Source organism: Xiphias gladius, chromosome 18, assembly GCF_016859285.1.
Source record: "Xiphias gladius isolate SHS-SW01 ecotype Sanya breed wild chromosome 18, ASM1685928v1, whole genome shotgun sequence".
Taxonomy (NCBI): Eukaryota; Metazoa; Chordata; class Actinopteri; order Istiophoriformes; family Xiphiidae; genus Xiphias; species Xiphias gladius.
In genome coordinates, this window is record NC_053417.1 from 675,507 (window position 1) to 697,757 (window position 22,251).

The following is a 22,251-nucleotide window of genomic DNA, read 5'->3' on the forward strand; positions in this document are numbered from 1 at the left end:
GTTTGATTGTTTTTTATAAGTCAAAGTAGCTCTAGCCCAAACCTCCAGTCTGGTTTCATTGACTGGACTCCAGTTTTACTAACTCCTGATTCAAATTAGCTTTTGTTGATGATATTAACCGAGGGATTCACATAGTTTTTCCAACCTACACTGTGAAAATTTGAATGAGGTATTCAGTATGGATCAGAACAATACAATGTTTCGTGTGTTTTTAGTTAAAATGGACTGTGTGTGTTCATTACTGTAACTTAGTGGAAAATCTAACCATATTTTAAGACAAATTTATACATAAATGATGGGAATTCCAAAGGGGTCTCTTACTTTTTCCTGCCACTATACATACATTAGTGTCCCAGTTTGATTCTTTCATTCAACTGTCTTCTCTCTCCTTCTCTATCTCTCCCAGTGTTACCTGTCTGAATCTCTACTCTCACTATATAATGAAGGCACATTGCCAAAAAAATTATCTTAAAAAGAAAAACAAAGCAAAACTGTAATGACTTCTTGAATGTCAGGGGAATAAATCCTCCAAATTCAAACACTAAGGACTGTAAATAAATGAATAAATAAACTAGAATGGCACTCAGTACAGTGCATTCCTCCGCCAAGGCCAACAATCATACACGTCTGTCTAGCTCTTATAATAGAAAAATAAAAGGAAAAAGGAAGTAGTCTGATAACATTTGTCATAAAACATTGTAAGTACAACTCTGTGTGTAATGCGGATTCAGTGTTTTCTTTCACCAGATGTAGATTATTATCTGGATCTACACCAACTTGTACAACTCATACATCTCAACACCATAAATATATCTGATTTTTTACATCATGATCCAGACATTATTTCCTGAAAAAATTGACAAAAATGGTGAAAATTTCTTTATCTCACAGTGTTAAGGAAAGTGATTCCTGCATCGACCCCTTTTACCGTATCTGCCCCAAAATGTAACGGGTTCTTCCCTGGCCTATGTCCCATCCCTCCACCAAGTGAGGTGCCAATTGGTTCAGTAGTTTTTACGTAACCCTGCTGACAAATAAAGAAACAAACGACAAACAGACACAGGTGAAAACAGAGCCTCCTTGGTGGAGGTAACAAGTACAAGAAAATTGCAAAAACAAGTGTTTTTGTTGGTGTTAAGTTAAGGATGAACATCTTGTATCTCAGCCTGATTGTGATCTGCAGACTGTTTGCTATTGCAGGGCTTTATGTGCTGCAGCGCATTGGTTCCACCCAAGAAGGAAATGCCAGCTTCACTTTGTCCGGAGACTACTACAACAGAGAGTTGTCAGGTATGAGACCTACTTGCACCATTAGAACATTTATTTTTTCACAACTGTGAAAACCTAAAGCAATATTTGTATTCCAAACAATAAGTTGAATAAGGAGTGTGTTAAAATTTGTGAGTGTCACTCTCTTAGTTTGGACATTAGTTTAAATGGCACTGTGTTAAAACTTGGGATAAAACCAGTTACCAGTATTCTGACATTTATCAAGATGTTCTACAACAAAATGGGAACAAGTGAGAGGATATTATCTAAAGATTGATTAGACCTATAAGTAAACTGCAGTGGATAAACAAAGACAGAAATGTTGTATGACAAAACATACAGTATAAAACAAAAGCACACCCCTTTGCAATATCACTGCAGTGTTAAATGATTCAAAATTGTGCCATCTTACAATAATTGTATTATTTTAAGTTGAAATGTAGGGTATTTGATCTTGTGTATTATTAACAACAAACCAGTTAAATAGACCACATTGAAAATAGGGCCCCCAAAGTACAACCGCAAGAGAAGTGAGTACACCTGTGATTTCCAATTAAGGCTAACTGCGTGAACAAAGTTACAAGAGAACACCACTTTTAACACCACAGCTTTCTCAGATTTGGCCTGGATTTTGTCTAATGCAATATGGCACTACATGGTTAAACAATTTCATGGGGCTACGTGGGGTAAAGTGGTCATCTAGTAACTGAAAGGTTCCTGGGGCGCTCCCCGGTTCTTACAGAGAGTTCTTCCCTAACTGCTCCCGATGCTGTGCTATCAGTGTGTGAATGGGTTAAGGAGACATACATATTGTAAAGCACTTTGAGTTGTCAATAGAATAGAAAAGTGCTATATAAATGCAGTCCATTTACCATTTACCATCCACAAGTAAGAAATCAGATTGTGAGACTTCTTGAAAATGGAGAGGGTACAATAGCATCAGCACGCTACTGAACATAAGAAAGTAGTTGCAGCAGCGGTGAGGAGGTACAGGAAGAGCCGTACTGCCAATAACAGAGGGCACAGCGGCCGTCCTCGAAAAAATTATGTATGCAACGTACAATTTGCTGTTCACACAATGACAGTTTAACGCTGCGGGGTGGTAATCATCAGAAACAGTGAGTGTATTTCTTTGGAAATTCACCATTATGGAATGGATAGGTATGTCTCCCAGGCATAAGGAGAGATAACAGATTAAAGATCAGTTAATTGGGGACGGCTTTTCCAATTGGGAAAAAGCTGCTTTCTGGTCAGTGGTTAGGGTTAGGGTAAGTCTCTAGGACATGAATGCAAGGCTATGTAATGTCCACAAAAGTGATCTAAAACGTGTGTGTGTGTGTGTCTGTGTGTGTGCGTGTGTGCATGTGAGCCAGGCTGGGAGCCTTTCATTGAGCCCTGGCCCTGCTTCCTGTCCTGGCAGCAGCAGGCTGCCGGCCGTCTCCACCCTCCACGCCTCAAGATGGGCATTCGAGCCAAGCAGAGACTGGATGTCAACATCACCTCTGTCCTGTTGGGTGAGTAAAGGCTGGAACATGCTTCTGTGCACATAAACAAACATGCACAGCTGGCACAGCTGGTATTTTGAGGTTTTGAGTTTAACAGTATTCAATAAGATCACTCAGTACCACTTTGTACTGGTTTCCAGTTACAGTGTTAAACCTGTCCAAGGAGCCAAATATGTTGAGGATGTGGTTATCTTGTCCTTCTAGAACAATACAACACCACTAAGAGCTCCTGGCTAGCTGACTACTGTAACGATGAGGAACAGAGCCCCCAGTCTTCACCCCCCATGCCCTGGATGGGTTCCTCAGTCGACCCACCCAGCTTCAGACAGAGTGAGTGTCAGCTACACATAGTACTACAGATAAAACACTTGGTAGTGAAGAATTTTTTCATAAAAATACTCTGTCAAAAATGTATTTTGAATGAATGGCTAGAAATGGCATCCTGGATAACAAATTTATTTTAAAAAAATCAAAATAAATGAAAATATAACAAAACAGTCAGGTGACTGTTTCAAATATTTAAGTTTAGCTGTTCGCATATACTTTATCTTCGTGCTGGTATATTTCATATTTGTTAATGTCTTTATAGTCGAAAATACCAGCACAGGTCAGTACAGGTCAGGCACTTACATGTTAACATGGCTACACAATCTGCATGACGTTTCCATACAGTAAAAATACACATTGAAGAAAGCAAGATGTGATCTTCAGTCTGTGTATCTACGAACTCAAATAACAGTAAAAGACGTTGTTGCCAGAGTCAATCATAAGTCTGGTCATATATCAAAATTCATGTAAACCAACATTAATTAATGTATCCTACTAACAAGTATTCTCTTTGTATCCAAGCCTGATATTCAGTGGCAAGAAAAATTAAGCAAACCTTTTAGATTTATCTGTGTTTATGTATAAATTTGTCCTAAAATGTGGTCATATCTTCAACTGAGTTACAGTTATGAACAAACACAATCTATTGTAACTAATAACAAACAAATCATTGTATTGTTCTTGTCCATACTGAATACTTCACTCAAGCGTTCACAGTGAAGGCTGGAAAAACTCTGTGAATCCCTCTGCTAATTAAATCAACAAAGGCTAATTTGGGGCAGGAGTTATTAAACTGGAGTCCAGTCAATGGAAACCAGATATGGTATGGTGTAGAGCTACTTATTCATCAGTCCATAGTTAGAGAAATTGTCTATAAATGGAGATGCTTTAGTTCTGCTACTCTCCATAGAAGTGGACACCCAGCTAAAATGACTCAAGGCAGAAGGCAGAATGGTCAATGAGGTGAAGAAATAAGCCCTGAGCAACAGCTAAAGGCTAAAAGGGATCACTGGAGCTGGTTAACAACTCTGTTCATGAGTCTGCAATATGCAAATCCGGATGTCCTGCCATGGACACCATGTTCCATGCAGCTATGCATTTCCAAAAACATCACTTATTATTAGTTCTTTGTGTTCTTATCAGCTTAAGCACATTGTGTTCATCTGTACTCGTGACTTAGATGAAGATCAGATCCCATTTTTTGACCAGTTATGCAGGAAACCAGGTCATTCCAAAGGGTTCACATTTTCTTGCCACTGCATCCTGTTCCTCTGTGCCATAGAGCTACATTGTTGTCCAAAAATGATTAAAAACACATCAGTGTCCCACACTGATGTGTTTCACTGGTTGACATCTTCTTCTATTTCCATGAAAACAGGCTGTAGTTTATTTTGACTCAATCACACACATACTGTCTTGCTGCCCCAAATACTACGCAGAGGACCAAATCTGGATTAATCTGCCTCTGAAAATAGTCCCCAACAAATGCACAATTTCCTCCTGTTTGATAAACTTGTAAATTACTGAGGCTTCATACCTCTGCCAAGGAAGTTATGTTTTCGCCTGTGTCTGTTTGTTTGTTGGTTTGTTTATTTGTCAGCAGGATTACACAAAAAATACTGAACCAGTTTGCACCAAACTTGGTAGAGGGATGGGGCATGGGCTGGGGAGAGCCCATTAAAGTTTGGGGCTGATCCAGTTAAAGGGGTGGATCCATTAATTTGTTATCTCTTTCCTTAACATTACGAGATATGGCATTTTTATTCCTTGATGGACGTATCTACTGAGTGCCAGTGTAGTTTATCATGAATTTGAATCTTTTTCTATGAAGTCTGGTGTATGTTCTTTGACATTGGCCTTGGCGGAGGTCTGCACACTACTGAGTGCCATTCTAGTTTAAAAACGACACTATATAAAAAAGGTCTGCGCACTACTGAGTGCCATTCGACACTATATATTAGTAAAGTGTTTTTAAAGATTTAAATCTATACTAGGGACCAAAGGGTTTGGAGCTGAGAGCCACAGAGAGAGGAGTGAGGTCAGAAAGTATTAAAAAAAGACAACAACATATTATTAGTGTTTATATTTTCATCGGATTTGTTGATAATAAGAAAAACATAGAATAACATCAGTTATCCATTAAGTGGCTGGTTTAAGATTTTTAGGGCTTTAATTCATTACTTTGGCTGTATGTGTTCGTCTTGTGAGAAACTTGGTTGATGGGTTGTTCTGTTCTGAAGAGATGTAGGCATAACAAGAGGTTTCAGCTTCTTTGCTACAGACTTTATAATGTTTTGTTTATTTCTAATAACAACTAAGAGGTGCTAATGATACAAGTAGCATCAATCAAATAAATTTGCCACAAAACCTGACACTCATCAAACAAGTTCTTCTGTTCCTGTAGTTGAAATTATTGGACTTGTGATATTTTGGTTGCAATGCTGAACATATGTCAATATAAGGGATATAACTTGTGAAGCATGAATTGCACTATTCATAAAGGTATTAATTTACAGAGAAGTGCTAACTGCCAACACAGAGTACTGAATGAGGATGATAAACCTCTAACCCTGTTGTATGTTCCCTCTGCATGTGTCTCTGTTGTGTTGTAACTGTCTCTCTCTGCTGTCAGGTGCTCCTCTTTCTCATCTTAGAACTAGGAGCACAGCCAGCTTGACCTGCCTCGAGCAGCAGATTCACTCCAGAGGTACAGTTCAGAGTTTAGTCGCCCAGTCAGTCTCCTTCACCAGTACACTCAGTATCAAGGCTCACATTCAGTCATCATGATTACCATGTTCCCCACAGGTACTTAGACAAGTACTTAAACATCTTGCAGTGCTGTGATATAATATAGATTTGTTGCAAGGTCAGTCAAAATAGAGTCAGAAAGCTCAAATGTTTCCAGTCAGCAAATCACAGTATAAATTACAACTACTATGAGTATTACTACCATTGTACTGGCCGGCCCTGTGGTTTAGAAGTCAAGACTCTGAACCTGAACCACGACGTCCCTGGGTCAAGTCCAGCCGGGACCTCTGTTGGTTGTCGTTCTCTATCCGTAATTTCTCATCGTCTCTACTGTTGTTGCACTTTGCAAACATTTAAGGCACTTTAGATGTTTAGATTCTTACCCATCACACAATACCATCAAGGAGGCATTTTATTGTTCCCACACTCACCCACACTCATTCTGCATCAGGACAGCTCATCCAAACATACAGCCATAAAGACCTATCTTCAGAGACAAGAAGAACAAGGAGTCCTGCAACAGATGGCATGGCCACACAGAGCCCTGATCTCAACATCATTGAGTCAGTCTGGGATTAAATGAAGAGACCTGTGTGCAGGTGTACCGAGGAGAACTGGTGGTGTTTTAAAGGCACGGGGGGGGTCACAGCAAACACTGCTCTGATTTAGTTTGTTTCTGTTTAATGCACTTTGGATGAAGTTCACTGAGAATAAAAAACTATTCATGGCTTTATTTTTAAAAGCACCTCACTTTACTTTTTTGCCTAAAACTTTCGCACATTACTGTACTTCTCCAGCCTGTGAGTGAATATGAGTAAGCTGCAAAAAATAGAATGGACAGGAGTATTGGGTGTTTCTTTGATTATGGGTCTTGGTAATTGCCAAAACCAGGGGCCAGATCCATAATACTCTGTGTCAAACAGAAATAAACACACACATTGTTTTCGGTAATCATCAATCATTATCATTAAATATAGTATACTCTATAGAGCTCATACTGAAACAAAGTGCTTCAAAACAAAGGGGAAAATTTAAAAAAAAGCATAAACACATGGAAATAAAATCAAATTAAAGTAAAACACAATTAATTAATGATTAAATAAATGCCTATATATCTATAAATGCCTTCGATAATATTTTACTGAACCTTGGCAAACATTCTGTTTTTATGAATACCATTTGATGTATGGGAAATGGCTTATGTATTTTGTGCATATGAATCTGACCCCTGATTACCTGTCAATTAAAGTCCCAGAGCACTTATGGAAAAAAATGCCAAACCAATGGCATCTATTTAAAATTACACATGCTACAGCTGATTTTTAATCTGCGGGTGGCAAACAGGATAGATGATTAAACTTGTATTAGGAAAGAGAAAATAAAAAGTGGGATAAAAAAAACAAAACATGAGCCATAAAATATGAACAACACATTTGAATGACAAAGGTAAACCATAGTCAACTGTATAAATGTATAAAAAATAAAATAAAAATGATCATTTAAAAAAAATTATAAAGAGAAAAATATAAGCTATTTTTCTCACTGTTGTATAATCATATATTCCCTTACACTTGTGACTCATTAGTTGCATTTATCAATCAGATGACTTCATACTCAAGTGGCTAAAACACATTTCTCTCACAAAGGTTTTTGGGAAGCTGGACCTCAGTGTGGTTGTAGTTGTAGTTTATTCGAACGGAACAGTTTTAAAGTTAAGAAGTCCACTATAGTTGAAGACATGCTGTTGGAATGGAAAGATGCTGGAGGTAAACACATGGAAATAAAATCAATTTAAAGTAAAACACAATTAATTAATGATTAAATAAATGCCTATATATCTATAAATGCCTTCGATAATATTTTACTGAACCTTGGCAAACATTCTGTTTTTATGAATACCATTTGATGTATGGGAAATGGCTTATGTATTTTGTGCATATAAATCTGACCCCTGATTACCTGTCAATTAAAGTCCCAGAGCACTTATGGAAAAAAATGCCAAACCAATGGCATCTATTTAAAATTACACATGCTACAGCTGATTTTTAATCTGCGGGTGGCAAACAGGATAGATGATTAAACTTGTATTAGGAAAGAGAAAATAAAAAGTGGGATAAAAAAAACAAAACATGAGCCATAAAATATGAACAACACATTTGAATGACAAAGGTAAACCATAGTCAACTGTATAAATGTATAAAAAATAAAATAAAAATGATCATTTAAAAAAAATTATAAAGAGAAAAATATAAGCTATTTTTCTCACTGTTGTATAATCATATATTCCCTTACACTTGTGACTCATTAGTTGCATTTATCAATCAGATGACTTCATACTCAAGTGGCTAAAACACATTTCTCTCACAAAGGTTTTTGGGAAGCTGGACCTCAGTGTGGTTGTAGTTCTAGTTTATTCGAACGAACAGTTTTAAAGTTAAGAAGTCCACTATAGTTGAAGACATGCTGTTGGAATGGAAAGATGCTGGAGGTAAACACATGGAAATAAAATCAATTTAAAGTAAAACACAATTAATTAATGATTAAATAAATGCCTATATATCTATAAATGCCTTCGATAATATTTTACTGAACCTTGGCAAACATTCTGTTTTTATGAATACCATTTGATGTATGGGAAATGGCTTATGTATTTTGTGCATATAAATCTGACCCCTGATTACCTGTCAATTAAAGTCCCAGAGCACTTATGGAAAAAAATGCCAAACCAATGGCATCTATTTAAAATTACACATGCTACAGCTGATTTTTAATCTGCGGGTGGCAAACAGGATAGATGATTAAACTTGTATTAGGAAAGAGAAAATAAAAAGTGGGATAAAAAAAACAAAACATGAGCCATAAAATATGAACAACACATTTGAATGACAAAGGTAAACCATAGTCAACTGTATAAATGTATAAAAAATAAAATAAAAATGATCATTTAAAAAAAATTATAAAGAGAAAAATATAAGCTATTTTTCTCACTGTTGTATAATCATATATTCCCTTACACTTGTGACTCATTAGTTGCATTTATCAATCAGAGGACTTCATACTCAAGTGGCTAAAACACATTTCTCTCACAAAGGTTTTTGGGAAGCTGGACCTCAGTGTGGTTGTAGTTCTAGTTTATTCGAACGGAACAGTTTTAAAGTTAAGAAGTCCACTATAGTTGAAGACACGCTGTTGGAATGGAAAGATGCTGGAGGTATTACAGCAGGAATCCTGTCAGACTTTCGGTACACAGTTGAATGAAGAATGTATATTCAGTGGTGTTGCGGGTTTGAGTAGGGATGACTACAGTGTTTAAAATCAGTTGCTCACAGTCTAGTCTAGATTTCACTATAATTATACTCTGTCTCGTCTTTCCTCCTCCTTCAGAGCAATTTAACCATTTTCTGCTTTGTATTTTGCCTGAACAGCATGACTTGTTTGTTTGTTTGTTTTTTTCACTGCATGGCCAGTTTTTGTGAATCCTTCATGAAAATTCACTTGACATTATGGCACAGTAGTCTTCTATGATTTTTGTAGACTGTTGCACATTTTGTAGGACATAACAAAGTAGTGTGCTTTCCAACATTTGATTATTTGATTGTAACTTATCATCTGATCGTACAATTTGAGCAGTTTCTTTATATCCAGTAGATTTTATACTACTTTGAGTATATAAATACATTTTAAATAATTTAAGCATAGTTTTGCCATCTGCTAAATATAAACTAGGGGGTTAGCTTGGACCTTGGAAAGTACCAGACACAGAGGTTAAACTGTTTCCAGTCTTTCTTCTGTGTGGTAAGGTGACCAAAAAGTTATTTTGCCCAAAAGTTTACATATTTGTTTAATAACAGCAGTAAACTTATTCTTTATTTTTGTTCAATAAGATTTACTCATTCACTGTGGTATATGATTTGGAATTTTCTGGCTTTTTGTAAAAACAGTAACAAAACAGTGTGATGATACGTATAGAGCAAAATGTTGTAGAAGGAGACATTGTGTTCATTTTACTTTTAGTGACCTCTAGCAAAATCATTTTTGATATACACATTGTCGTTTATGTTTGTGTGCTTTTAGTTTATAGTTGATAGTCCACATATTGATTTATATATACTATACGATCACTGAGCACTTTATTAGGAACACCTGTACACCTGCTTATTCATGCAATTATCCAATTAGCCAGTCATGTGGCAGCAGTGCAATGCATAAAAACTTGCAGATACAGGTTGGAAGCCTCAATTAATGTTCACATCAAACATCGGAATAAAGAAAAAAATGTGATCTTAGTGACTGCTAACGGGACATGATTGTTGGTAACAGACAGGCTGGTTTGAGTATTTCTGAAACTGCTGATCTCTTGGGATTTTCACACACAACAGTCTCTAGAATTTACACAGATTGGAGCCAAAAACAAGAAACGTCCAGTGAGCAGCAGTTCTGTGGACAAAAACGCCTTGTTGATGAGAGAGATCAGAGGAGAATGGACAGACTGGTTGGAGCTGACAAAAAGGCTACGGTAACTCAGATAAACACTATTTACATCTGTGGTGAGCAGAAAAGCATCTCAGAATGCACAACTCGTTGAACCTTGAGGAGGATGGGCTACAGCAGCAGAAGAACACGTCAGGTTCCACTCCTGTTAGACAAGAACAGAAATCTGAGGCTGCAGTGGGTACAGGCTCACCAACACTGGACAGCTGAAGACTGGATAAACTTAGCATGGTCTGCTTTATCTCCATTTCTGCTGAGGCTCGCAGATTGTAGGGTCAGAGTCAACAGCATGATTCCATGGACCAAACCTGCCCTGTGACAACAGTCCAGGCTGGTGGTGGTGGTGTAATTGTGTGGGGAATGTTTTCTTGGCACACTTTGGGCTTATCTGAGTACTGTTGTTGACCATGTACGTTCTTTTAGGGCCACAGTTTACCATCTTCTAATGGCTACTTCCAGCATGATAATGCACGGTGTCACAGAGCAAAAGTTGTCTTCAGCTGGTTTCTTGAACATGATAGTGAGTTCAGTGAACTTCAGTGGCCTCCCCAGTCACCAGATCTGGATCCAGTAGAACACCTTTTAAGATGTGGTAGAAGAGGAGATTGGCAGCATGAATGTGCAGCTGACAAATCTGCAGAAATTATGTGAGGCAATCATGTCACCATGGACCAGATTCTCAAAGGAAAGTTTCCAACATCTTGTGGAATCAAGGCCACGAAGAACTGAGGCTGTTTGAGAGCAAAGGAAGGCTCTACCCAATATTAGTATGGTGTTCCTAACAATGTGGTCAGTGAGTGTATATTCATGTGTAGAATATAAAACATTAGCAATAGACCAAGCCAATTATAACCAGTTATACAGTTATAATTGCAAATTTACAAAACAAAGTAAGGTATGATTTTTCATTCCTAAACAAGTTTCCTATTTTAAAAGGGTACTCCAGTGATTTCTATGAAATTGGGTAACATTATAAAACGAATGGTCAAAATTAAACCAGCAAGGGCCGAGATATCATGACTTTTTGTCCCTAGTATGGGTCAGGCACAGGAACACTGGATAATGCACCAAAAAGCATCTTTTCATGTTCTGAGTACATGATGTAGGCTTTCTGCTCAGTTTTCTGTTTGTAATCTCTAAACCCAAGATGAGAGAGAGATTATGACCCCTGATAACATCATCAAGGGTTATAGTCTCCAAAGCCACAGAAGATACTTTATAGCAGTTTTCACAGGTTAACTACTTGTCTATGTGAATACTAAGTTGATCTTTTTGTGTAAAACTGATGGAGTGCCCCTTTAAAGGAAAAGGCATGTCCCTCATGTCCCTTGGCTGCTTTTTAGGTCTCACAGCCCAAGACAAAGGAAGTGCATGACTGTTAGAATTGTACGTACACTACTGAAGTTGGTACTGAATAATGTAAAAAGGCCAAGCACCCTCCTCTTTTCTCTGATTCAGTTTCATTTCTGTTTCCAGCAAATGTCAAGCTGTCCAAACGGAGGCAGCCATTTGTGCCCTATGCTCTGCGCAACCACACAGGATGTACCATGTGGTTTGCTACTCTGACTACAACTCCCACAAGGTAATTGTAACTACAACCCCTTACAGAATTTCACAGCAAGTTTGACAGATATGAAGGGTAGACAGACAGACAGATATGATAAGTAGACTCGCAAGCAAGTATACCAGGATCAAAACTGAAGGTGCATTGACTTGGACCAATTGAGAAGCCGGGTGGCTTTGTCATTTTGGAACAATTTACCAATATCCAGTACCCTAGGCTCAAAAGGATAAACTGTATATGAATGCCAACATTAGTGACATTTGAACAATGTCATCCTGATATTATAGGAAAAAGGTGTCTCATCAACACCTGTTGTTGGATTTGCCCAAAATTTTGCATGCAGGTGTAGCTCACAAGTAATGAGAACACTGGCATTGCAATCATCCATATGTCCAGCATAGATCACTGTATCAGTGTTGCATGCTAATATGTTAATATACATGTGATTGGCATTAGCCATTAGTTGGTTTGTCTGTCTGCCCAACACTTAGGTCCAGAGAAAGATATCTCAACAGCTAAGTTCCAGATTGATATAAAATTGGAACAGATATCTCTTGATATTGTACAGTAATAAGCATGTTACCATGAAATTCACTGAGCATATTCATGCTCCAAATGCTCCCATTACCTTTTGACTGTAATGATCCGCTGGCCTTTCTACTAGCTTCTACTACTTGAGAACAAACTGTTTCAGTTCTTCTAATGTTAAAGCTTAGAGTTTATTGTTTTTACAAGTACCAGCAATTGCTGTTATGAAGACATGTAGTGAAAGTTAAATTAATGGCCAACCTTAGACAAGTGAAAGTGTTCTGCCCTGCAGACACTTCCAGTGTGAGTATAGAAACTGATCTCAGACAAATGTCTTTAATTAATGCTATTCACGTGTTTTCCATAGGGTGGCATTGTCACACAGCAGTAGTGCGGACTCCATCTCAGATGTCCAGGGTCCAGGAACTGATGACACTCACAATGTCAGCCAGTGGAGAGAGGTGCTGCCAGGGGAGGAGATTCCCTTTGAGTTTGAAGCCCGAGAGAAACTCCGCCACCGGTAAAGCTCTAGATTCACATTCACAGCACCTATGAATTTAGTCCAATGAATATGAAATTGTTTTTGAAACTGCTGACTGGTTTAGCCATCATTCCTACTGGTTTGATAACATTTAACTCAGTAACTTAATTCCTGTCTTGAGAAACTATCTGAAATTGGAATGGTGTTTATGAATAGATGGGCTTTCACACTGTAATTTAATGGTAAAGTGTTTCTCTATCATGTCAGATTCGTCTTTTATTTGTCTATATTTCTTCTTTTCTGTTATACTTTAAAATGTGATAAATCAACTTGATTGCAGGGATTTGGAGATGTACCAGCTCATCTAGTTTTTTCCATAATTGCTGTTGGTTTTGGTTTTGATAACAGTTAGTCAAAATAATCAATTGTACGTAATTGTACGTGTTAGAGTGATGACACTGGTAATGATCATCAACAAAAGAAGTAGAAAGAACTTAACCAATGCAACAAACATGTCTTTACTGCAGTTTATCATTGAACATCAATGATGCGGTTCTCAGAAAAAGTTCAGTAATTGTTGTGAAATACTATGCATTGCTTTGGTCTGTCAAACTTGACTGTAAAACTCGCACTAGTATAAATCATGAAGTGGTGAATTGGGTTTTTTTTTTTTTCACAATTTCATTTCATTGATTATGATTATATATCACTGATCCCTTGCTGCCTCCTCTTCTGCAGACACACTCATGAGCTGAAGCTACACCAGCTGCTGGTTCGGGTGAGCGGATGGGAGCAAGTCAAGCCAGTGTCTGTGGACAAAGTGGGTGTTTTCTTCCGCTATGCAGCTCCAGATAGAAACAACTCTTCCAACACTGTGAGCATGAGTCAAAAACTCATAATTTGAAGAGTTCCTAACAAATTGGCCTGGAGTTTGATGTTAGGCATTTCTTTTTCTCCTTCACTCTTCCACAGGTTGGCAGTCCTATTAGCAGAACCAACATCATCCACCCACATGTCTATGTAAGTATGGCAAGTCTTGTTTCTAGATCAGTGAGTAGTCAATGAAAGTAAGCATTTAGAATAGAATCTGTAGCCACAGTAACAGCTGCAGTACTCATTATTCACCAGGAAACCGAGTAGTTAGGTGGATTAAAACTGTAGAAACAACTTTGCTATTCTCACCTGTAATTAGGTAAAAAATTAAAGAGCATGAAAAATCACAAACGTAAAAACCATAAAGTTTTCAAATATTGGCCAGCATGAACAAATAAAGGCCCTGTATAATACACAGAGTGGAGACAGAATTACATGTATTATAATAGTTTAATATAAAATCTGCATAATGTACATGTTCCACATGTACATTATGCTAATTCCATCAGCATAACAGAGTTGTGAGTCAAAAATGCCTTTTTAGTTTTTATAGCATAGTTAAGTTGTTGTCAATGAAACCTAAAATTTCCTGCAGGTGTTTCAAACTAAAAGCCTACCAGAATAGAGACGGATTTAGGGCTGCAACTAATGCGTATTTTCATTGATTAATCTGCTGATTATTTTTTAATTCGTCAGTTATTCACATGGTGTATAAAACATTAAAGGGATTTTAATGCCAATCACAGTTCCTTAGAATGCAGTCTAACACCCTCAAAGTGCTTGTTTAATTCAACCAACAGTTTTACCAACAGTAAAACTTTTTAATTTATTATCACATAGGACAAGTAAATGCAGCAGAGCATCACATGTGAAAAGCTGGAACTAGGGAATTTTTTTTTGCTTTAAAAGTGACTTAAACTTTTGATTATCAAAATAGCTGCCAATCATTTTTTTGTTCAGTGACTAATCAATTAACTGAATAATTGTTATAGCTCTAGATAAAATGAAAAATCTGTGCAGGGAAGTGTGGAGTTTCATACACAGCATCTTAACAGCAAAAAAAATGGCAAGAAGAAGTGACTGGAATTAATAAGTGAATTTAAAAAATGTTGATATTGTTGGAGAAGACAATTTAGAGCAGCAGGGATGTGAGTATAACATGACTGTTGTTGTACCGATGGCATGAGTGCTGTGGAAATGGACATTATACTGAATGTATAAAGACACTAGGTAAATATGGAGGAAGTGTCGAGTTTGGATTAACAGGAATAAAACAGGAGAAAACAACTAACACAGAGTGGCACATACTACTAAAAATGGAACATTATATATAAAGGCCTGTCTCTAATGATAATAATAATAATCATCATCATCATAATGATAATAATTTCAAAACACTTTCAATCCAATTTAATTTATATAGCGCCAAATCATAACAGAAGTTTTCTCAGGGCACTTTCATATATAGCAGGTCTAGATCGTACTCTTTATAGTTATATTTACAAAGAAATAATATTAAGACTAATTATAAAACTAATAATTATAATAATAGGGCTAATAATAATAATCAGACTAATTATAATAATAGCAATGATAATCATAATAATTGAAGCAGTGTGTGTTGAGCAGGATCACGGGGGCAGTAGGAGGTTTGCAGTCACAGATCCAGACTCTGTAGCACCAGAGGCAGAAATACCAGCAGAAAGCAACAGTAGGAGAGAGGAGAGAGACTACAAAGCATAACTAGGGGATGGTTCAAGACAAGCCTGGGGCATTCCTAACTATAAACTTTATCGAAAAGGAAGGTTTTAAGCCTACTCTTGGAGAGGGTGTCTGCCTCCCAGAGCCAAACTGGAAGGTGGTTCCACAGTGGAGGACACATTCTACTTTTGGAGACTCTAGGAACCACAAGCAAGCCTGTGTTCTGGGAGCACAGTGTCTTACTTGGGTAATGGGGTACTATGAGCTCTTTAAGATATGATTGTGCCTGACCATTAAGGGCTTTGTAGGTAAGGAGGAGAATTTTAAATTCTAATTTGGATTTTACAGTGAGCCAATGCAGAGAAGCTAACACAGGAGAAATATGATCTCTTTTCCTAGTTCCTGTCAGTACTCATGCTACAGCATTCTGGATCAGCTGGAGAGTATTTAGAGACTTGTTGGGACAGCCTTTTGTCAAAATTTGGCCAAATGAAGTGCAATTGAGTTAGATATGGATCTAGCTACTAATAATTCACCCCAGTGTTTTATAAATACCATGTGTTTATTTTTTATGATAAGTGTGGTTTTGTTTAGTCTAGGGACTAAATAATTTTAGAGTTGATTAGGTTGAGGGGAGAGAAGAGTCTTCAATGTTATGCTATCAATGACCAGCGGGACTCTACCACAGACAAATTGCAGATGGACCACTCCTTGGATTAAAAGATTTCAGACAAAACTCATATGTAAAGATAATTGTTCTTCTTAAATAGCCTTCACTAAACGATAAAAGGATTTTAAAAACATTTCTCAGTGAATTTAAAGACTAAAGAAAGTGGCCTTAATTTACCCTCCAAATGGCACCAAGGAACAGGAAGTGAGCTCTGAGGTTGCTCTGCTCCAGCCAATCAGGTCATTAGCACTCCTGACATTTGTACTTTGATTTAAGCAATCTGGCCGGAGGGGCCAGAAAGGCTGTTGTCGTATTTTAGCCTGTTTTGCCGTCAAAATAAAATCTTTGGAATATTATAATTAGTGGTAATAGCAAGCAAAAATTAACTAGAGCTATTGGCAAGGAATTTTACTCAGTGGGGTTGGGTTGTAGGAGGGCAGTAAATCCCTTTTAAAGTTTCACTCGACACATTAACATGACAGCCAGATGTCAAGTAGCACATGTTAAGAGCACAGTCTAAAATACAAGTATTAATAATGAATGTCCTTAGCATATCATGGCAGACCAGGGTTAAAACAATAGAAATGGTCAGTATGAATTTAAACCAGATGGTGACCTGTTGTTTTGTGTGTGAATCACTTTGGCCCCTCAGTTCTCAGCCTTGCCTCCAGTCAGAGTAGTCTTCTCCATCACAATGGAGGGCAGCGCCAGGAAGGTCATCACTGTACGCTCTGCCCTCATGGTAAAAAACCAGCTGGATGTTCCCATGGAGGCAAGACTCGACAGCCCCTCTGCTCCTGACAGTAAGACACTGCTCTATTTTATTTGTTTCTGTTCCATTTTAGGTCCATTTACTAAATTAAATTATCAATTAAATAACCTGTGCAACCAGGATTGGCTGGTACATTTAATTTTGTCATATTTTATTTGATAAATTGAATGCAATTAAGATTTACTTATTTTATGTATTTTATGTAATCATTTTTTATATATTTATATATATATATATATATATATATATATATATATATATTACTTTATTTAGTGTTTTTTTAATGAATTGTCTGTTATGTAATATAATTTTATTTTGTTTTATTTCATATTCTTTTTTATTTTATAAAAGTTCACTTCATTCTTAGTGTGTTTTATGTATTTTATTACATTTTCTTCATTTTTTAAAAATTTATGAAATAATATTTAAAATTGTATCTATATTGTATTAGATTTAATTTTTAATTTTATCTTTTATTTTGTTTAATTTTATTTTATAGATTTAGTTTCATTTGGTGTTTTTTTTTTTGTTTTTTTTTGTTTTATTTAGTTTTTTTTTTTTAATTGTATTTCTTTTATTTCTTCATTTCATTTAGTTTTATCTTATTTTATCTAATTTCATGTTGTGTTGTGTTATTTTAATGAAGTCAATTCTGTCCCTGTGTTGACAGAACCAGTGGTGTTGCCTCCTATTCTGCCTGGCCAGGCCTTGGCAGTCCCCCTCCACCTGACATCCTGGCGGCTGCAGGCTCGGCCCAAAGGCCTGGGCTTATTCTTCTGTAAGGTTCCCATCCACTGGACCAGCGTGGAGCGGCACGGAGAGATCAGCAGCAGTAAGAGGGAGTGTCAGTCAGCAGACTTTGATGACAACCTCAAGCGTAACTTCAGGTATAAACAGACGCTCAGATATTTTGTTCTTGGTTGTTGTCTTCCTCGCATGTGGCACCATTTCCCTCATTTCTCTGCATTTTGCAGGTTTTGTGTGGTCATCAAAAAGGAGAGCTACCCAGACCAGCAGCCTGCCAAAAGATTTTCTGCCAATGCAGCGCAGATCTATCGACAGCCAGGCCACATCATCTACCTGCTCCCCACTATGGTGCTGGCCAACCTGCTGCCATGTGACCTCAATTACTACATCAGAGGAACGTCCATCAAAGGCTCACTGAAGCCAGGAAAGGAGGCTGTACTTCATGCAGCCGACACCTCGCAGAACATGGAGCTAGGTCAGGACTTGCCAAATGTTAGTCCCTGGAGTTTATTTCCAAAACATTTTCCATGTTCTCATTCCTGGTGTTCATGATGTGTGTCCTTCAGGAGTCCTGCTGGAGAATTTCCCCACATGCAAAGAGCTGCTGATTCCTCCTGGGACTCAGAACTATGTGGTACGCATGCGGCTGTATGACACTAACAAACATCTGCTTTGCCTCACCATCCGCATCGTCCTGCGGGCACAAGGGGCACTGAAGATCCTGATTTCTGCCCCCTACTGGCTTATCAACAAGACTGGTAATGTTGTCTTTGTTATTAACAACTACAGTTGTACAGATTTCACAAGAAAGTACCCAATCCACCCATTGCTTTATGTACTTGGTTCCATTTTTCTCCCTCAGGTTTGCCATTAATTTTCCGTCAGGACAATGGCAAAGCCGATGCTGCAGGTCAGTTTGAGGAGCATGAGTTGGCCCGAAGCCTCAGCCCATTACTATTCTGCTACAATGATAAGGAGCAGCCTGCTATGTAAGTGTGTGACAGAGACCAGACCACTCCATCTTGTCGTGTGAATTATACATAATGTCCTAGTTAGTGAGCAATGTTTCTTCGCAACAGACATCCTCCTGGTGTTTTTATTCATCTGTCCTTACATTCCGTTCTTTCCCCATCTATCTTGATCCCAGGTGTACTATGCGGATTGGAAAAGGAATCCACCCAGACGGAGTTCCAGGCTGGTGCCAGGGCTTCTCCCTGGATGGAGGGAGTGGAGTCAGGGCAGTGAAGGTTATACAGCACGGGAACAGGCCTGGCCTTATCTACAACATAGGCAAGTTGGTACATTGACAATAAGTACAAATGGATAGCACTAACTGAACTAGTGTCTGATTTAATTATGTCCAGTACACAGGAACAAGATCAGGGCCAATCCTATGTGTCAGATGTGACACAGGACCGGCCCTGATCTCGATCCTCAGACCAAAGGATTGAGATCAGGTAAGATCATTTTAATGGATTGGTGTAGCCTATTTAAAGCCTAAAAAACTCTACAAGTATTGTCTCTCAATACACTAGAAGTATTGAGTATTTTTAGTATTTTCATTGTTTAAGGACTGAGCCATGACATCTATACAGTTGTATGCAAAGGTTCTGGCACTTTTGGGCAAATTCCATATTTTGTTGATATTTTAAGTGAAAAGAAGTAAATACAACCCTACAGCAAATAGACATAGACTAGCCTTTCTTCAAATGTTAATGTGCTTACAATACTTTTTATTTCATGAACTTAGAAAATAGAAAAGAAAAACAGTAATTGTGGCATGTGCAAAGGTTTGGACACCCTTCTACTTGTAAAACAATCAGAACTTCATTAATTCGTTAGGCGTTAATTGACTTGTTGGGAGCTGTAAGGCACATCAAGAATTATCAGAGAATTGTCAGTTGATGACATTTCCAGAACTGATCGATTCTCTGACTTTTCAAACAACAATGAGCTGCTCTACACAACTGACTGAGGATCTGAAAGTGAAGCTAATGCCTACAGAAGCAGGGGAGCCTGTGAAAAGATATCAAAGCAATTTCACTTTTAATTTTCCATTGTCCGAGATAGACATTAAAAAATGGCAGTTTAGGGGAACTGTGGAAGTCAAGACAAGATCTGGAAGACCAAGAAAACTTTCGGATAAAACTGCAAATCTGCTTGACCAAAAGGCAAAGCAAAACCCCCATATGACTGCAAAGGAGCTGCAGGAAAGTTTATCTGACACAGGATTGGTTGTGCACCATTCCCCTGTGCAGCCTTGATGCACAAAGGGGTTTACATGGAGGAGTCATCAGAAGGAAACCTTACCTGTGACCTCATCACAAGTATCAACATCTGAAGTCTGCAAAGCAACATCTTGACAAGCCAGAGTAGTTATGGAAATAAGTGCTCTGGAAAGATAAAGTTCAAATTGAGCTTTTCAGCCACAATCACCAAAGGTGTGTTTGGAGAAAAAAAAAGGAGCACTATTTGATGAAAAGCACATCTTTGCCAACTGTTTTGCATGGGCGTGGAAATATTCTGCTTTGCAGTTGTGTGGCACAGGAAACAGTGCACTGATAAAGGGAAGAATGGATTCCAATAAACATCAGCGAATTCTGGGTGGTTATGTCATGTAGACAGTGAAAAAAAGGAAACTGAAAATAAGGCTGTCTTCTGCAACAGGACAATGATCCTAAGTGCACCTTAAAATCCACCATAAACTACTTCAACAAACACAGCCTGGACCTCCTGGAACACAGTCCCCTGACCTGAGCATCACTGAAATTCTTTAGGTAGATCTTAAACATGCTGTGCATGCAAGACAGTTTATTTTTGCCCAAACTTTGGCATTCAACTGCATAATAGCTTGCATTTCTACTATATGGGATAGTTCATGACATTGCAGCTTTCCAGCTTGTGCTCAGCATTGTAAAGTTAGGTTGAGTTTCCTGCATACTGTAACTCATTTTTGAAAGGCATATAAAAATGCAACCAGGCAAGATGAATTGAATTTTTATCTTTCCTTTCATTAAATCTATGAATTTGATCAGGAATCCAGTAGTAGTTAACTTTCTCATAATATTGTTCCTTCATTGCCTTGAGTGGACGGTCAGCCGTATTAATAATCTTTTTTTTTTTTGCACTGAATCTATAGTGATTTTTATTGGATGGACAGTTACTGGAACATAGATGACCTTCTGGCATAAAGCAGCACTCCTTCACTTTCAAACTGATTCTGAAATTTTGATGCATGAGCTGTACAACGCACAGTATTTATATCTTGACATTTTTTCTCAAATTTTTTACTTTTGGATCTTAGAGCTAAATTATCTCTGTTGCTACTGTCACGTTATCAATAAAAATGTTTGTCAAGCATTCATTGTTCCCTGTCTGATCAACACAGGAATCAGTGTGCGGAAAGGGAAAGGACGCTACAGGGACACTCACATAGTTACCTTTGCCCCACGCTACCTGCTGGACAACCGTTCTACACACAAACTGGCCTTTGCACAGAGAGAGTTTGCAAGAGGAAAGGTGAGGGATTAGCTTTTAAAATTAACTGTCCGTTGGGTCTTCCTCTAGCCTACTGGTTAAGATGCACACCTTATACAGTAATTGCAAAATCTCCAGTTTGGGCCAAATACCTTTGTTTCCTACTCTTCCCTCACTCTTTCACCATTTTCTCTCTGCATCTCTATTTTGACCTGTCAAATAGCGGCAAATTGCCAAGAAAGAAAGAAATAAACTGTTCGCAGCTCATCCCTCTGGCCTGTTGGTCTAAGACAGTTCTCGTTAGGTGCCAGTTGGAGACCTTTGTTCCATGTTGTTTATTAAATGAATGATGGCTCTGTGATTAGGTAGGTGATAAAGTACACTAATCAGCCACAACATTAAAACCAGTTACCGGCTTTAATGTTGTGGCTGAATGATGTATATATACAGTACATAAGTGTAAGTGATTTCAGTGAACCTGCATACACAACTACAGGGCCCGGGAACTGGAACCTAAATATATAGATATTAGGTATTAATAATCGTCTTTCTACCTTTGTTTGATGAATATAAATATGTGTTTGTAGGAAAGCTCTGTATGTAGGTCTTCCCCTGGTTTCACCTACAGGGGGACAATAAATACAATATGACATAGGTAATTAACAAATACACTTGTCCAAGGGTACGGCCAACCCAGAGGGTTACATATCCACCCTGCCAGGCTCCAGCGTTGTCTTCCACTGGCCCCGCAATGACTACGACCAGCTGCTCTGTGTGCGTCTCATGGACACCCCCAATTGCACCTGGTCTGGAGGCTTTGAGGTTAACAAACCAAAGTCCTTCCATGTCAACATGAGGTGAGCTACATATACAACAAATGTTATTTACTCATGCATTGGCTCTTTAAGTCCCTGTTTAAATTCATGTTTGCTTTCCTTTACAAATTGCAGTGTAATTTAGTTGGAGAATATACTGTCTGTTCTAATATTCATATAGTTTATCCTCCTCCCAACCTTAGCTTATCGTAGATACAGCATATAGATCATTTCATTAGTTTAACACTGTCCATTATAAATTCAAATCCATTTTTGTTGCCCA

At 37.9% G+C, this 22,251-nt stretch overlaps 1 protein-coding gene across 6 annotated transcripts in view; it reads left to right on the forward strand.

The window, feature by feature from the left end:
* The window catches only part of vps13d (vacuolar protein sorting 13 homolog D), an 86,603-nt gene that overhangs the window by 46,079 nt on the left and 18,273 nt on the right, over window positions 1-22,251 (forward strand). For 4 of the 6 annotated variants that reach the window (XM_040153603.1, XM_040153602.1, XM_040153601.1 and 1 more), the window contains 16 exons: window positions 1,201-1,290; window positions 2,643-2,783; window positions 2,979-3,104; window positions 5,734-5,808; window positions 11,817-11,922; window positions 12,800-12,952; window positions 13,652-13,787; window positions 13,886-13,933; window positions 16,810-16,960; window positions 17,600-17,816; window positions 17,904-18,151; window positions 18,243-18,434; window positions 18,539-18,665; window positions 18,824-18,966; window positions 21,065-21,195; window positions 21,835-22,010. In XM_040153603.1, coding sequence (XP_040009537.1) covers window positions 1,201-1,290; window positions 2,643-2,783; window positions 2,979-3,104; window positions 5,734-5,808; window positions 11,817-11,922; window positions 12,800-12,952; window positions 13,652-13,787; window positions 13,886-13,933; window positions 16,810-16,960; window positions 17,600-17,816; window positions 17,904-18,151; window positions 18,243-18,434; window positions 18,539-18,665; window positions 18,824-18,966; window positions 21,065-21,195; window positions 21,835-22,010 — 2,260 coding nt within the window. The remainder of the gene's footprint in view (window positions 1-1,200; window positions 1,291-2,642; window positions 2,784-2,978; window positions 3,105-5,733; window positions 5,809-11,816; window positions 11,923-12,799; window positions 12,953-13,651; window positions 13,788-13,885; window positions 13,934-16,809; window positions 16,961-17,599; window positions 17,817-17,903; window positions 18,152-18,242; window positions 18,435-18,538; window positions 18,666-18,823; window positions 18,967-21,064; window positions 21,196-21,834; window positions 22,011-22,251) is intronic. The other 2 variants (XM_040153604.1, XM_040153605.1) reach the window with 1 other exon arrangement.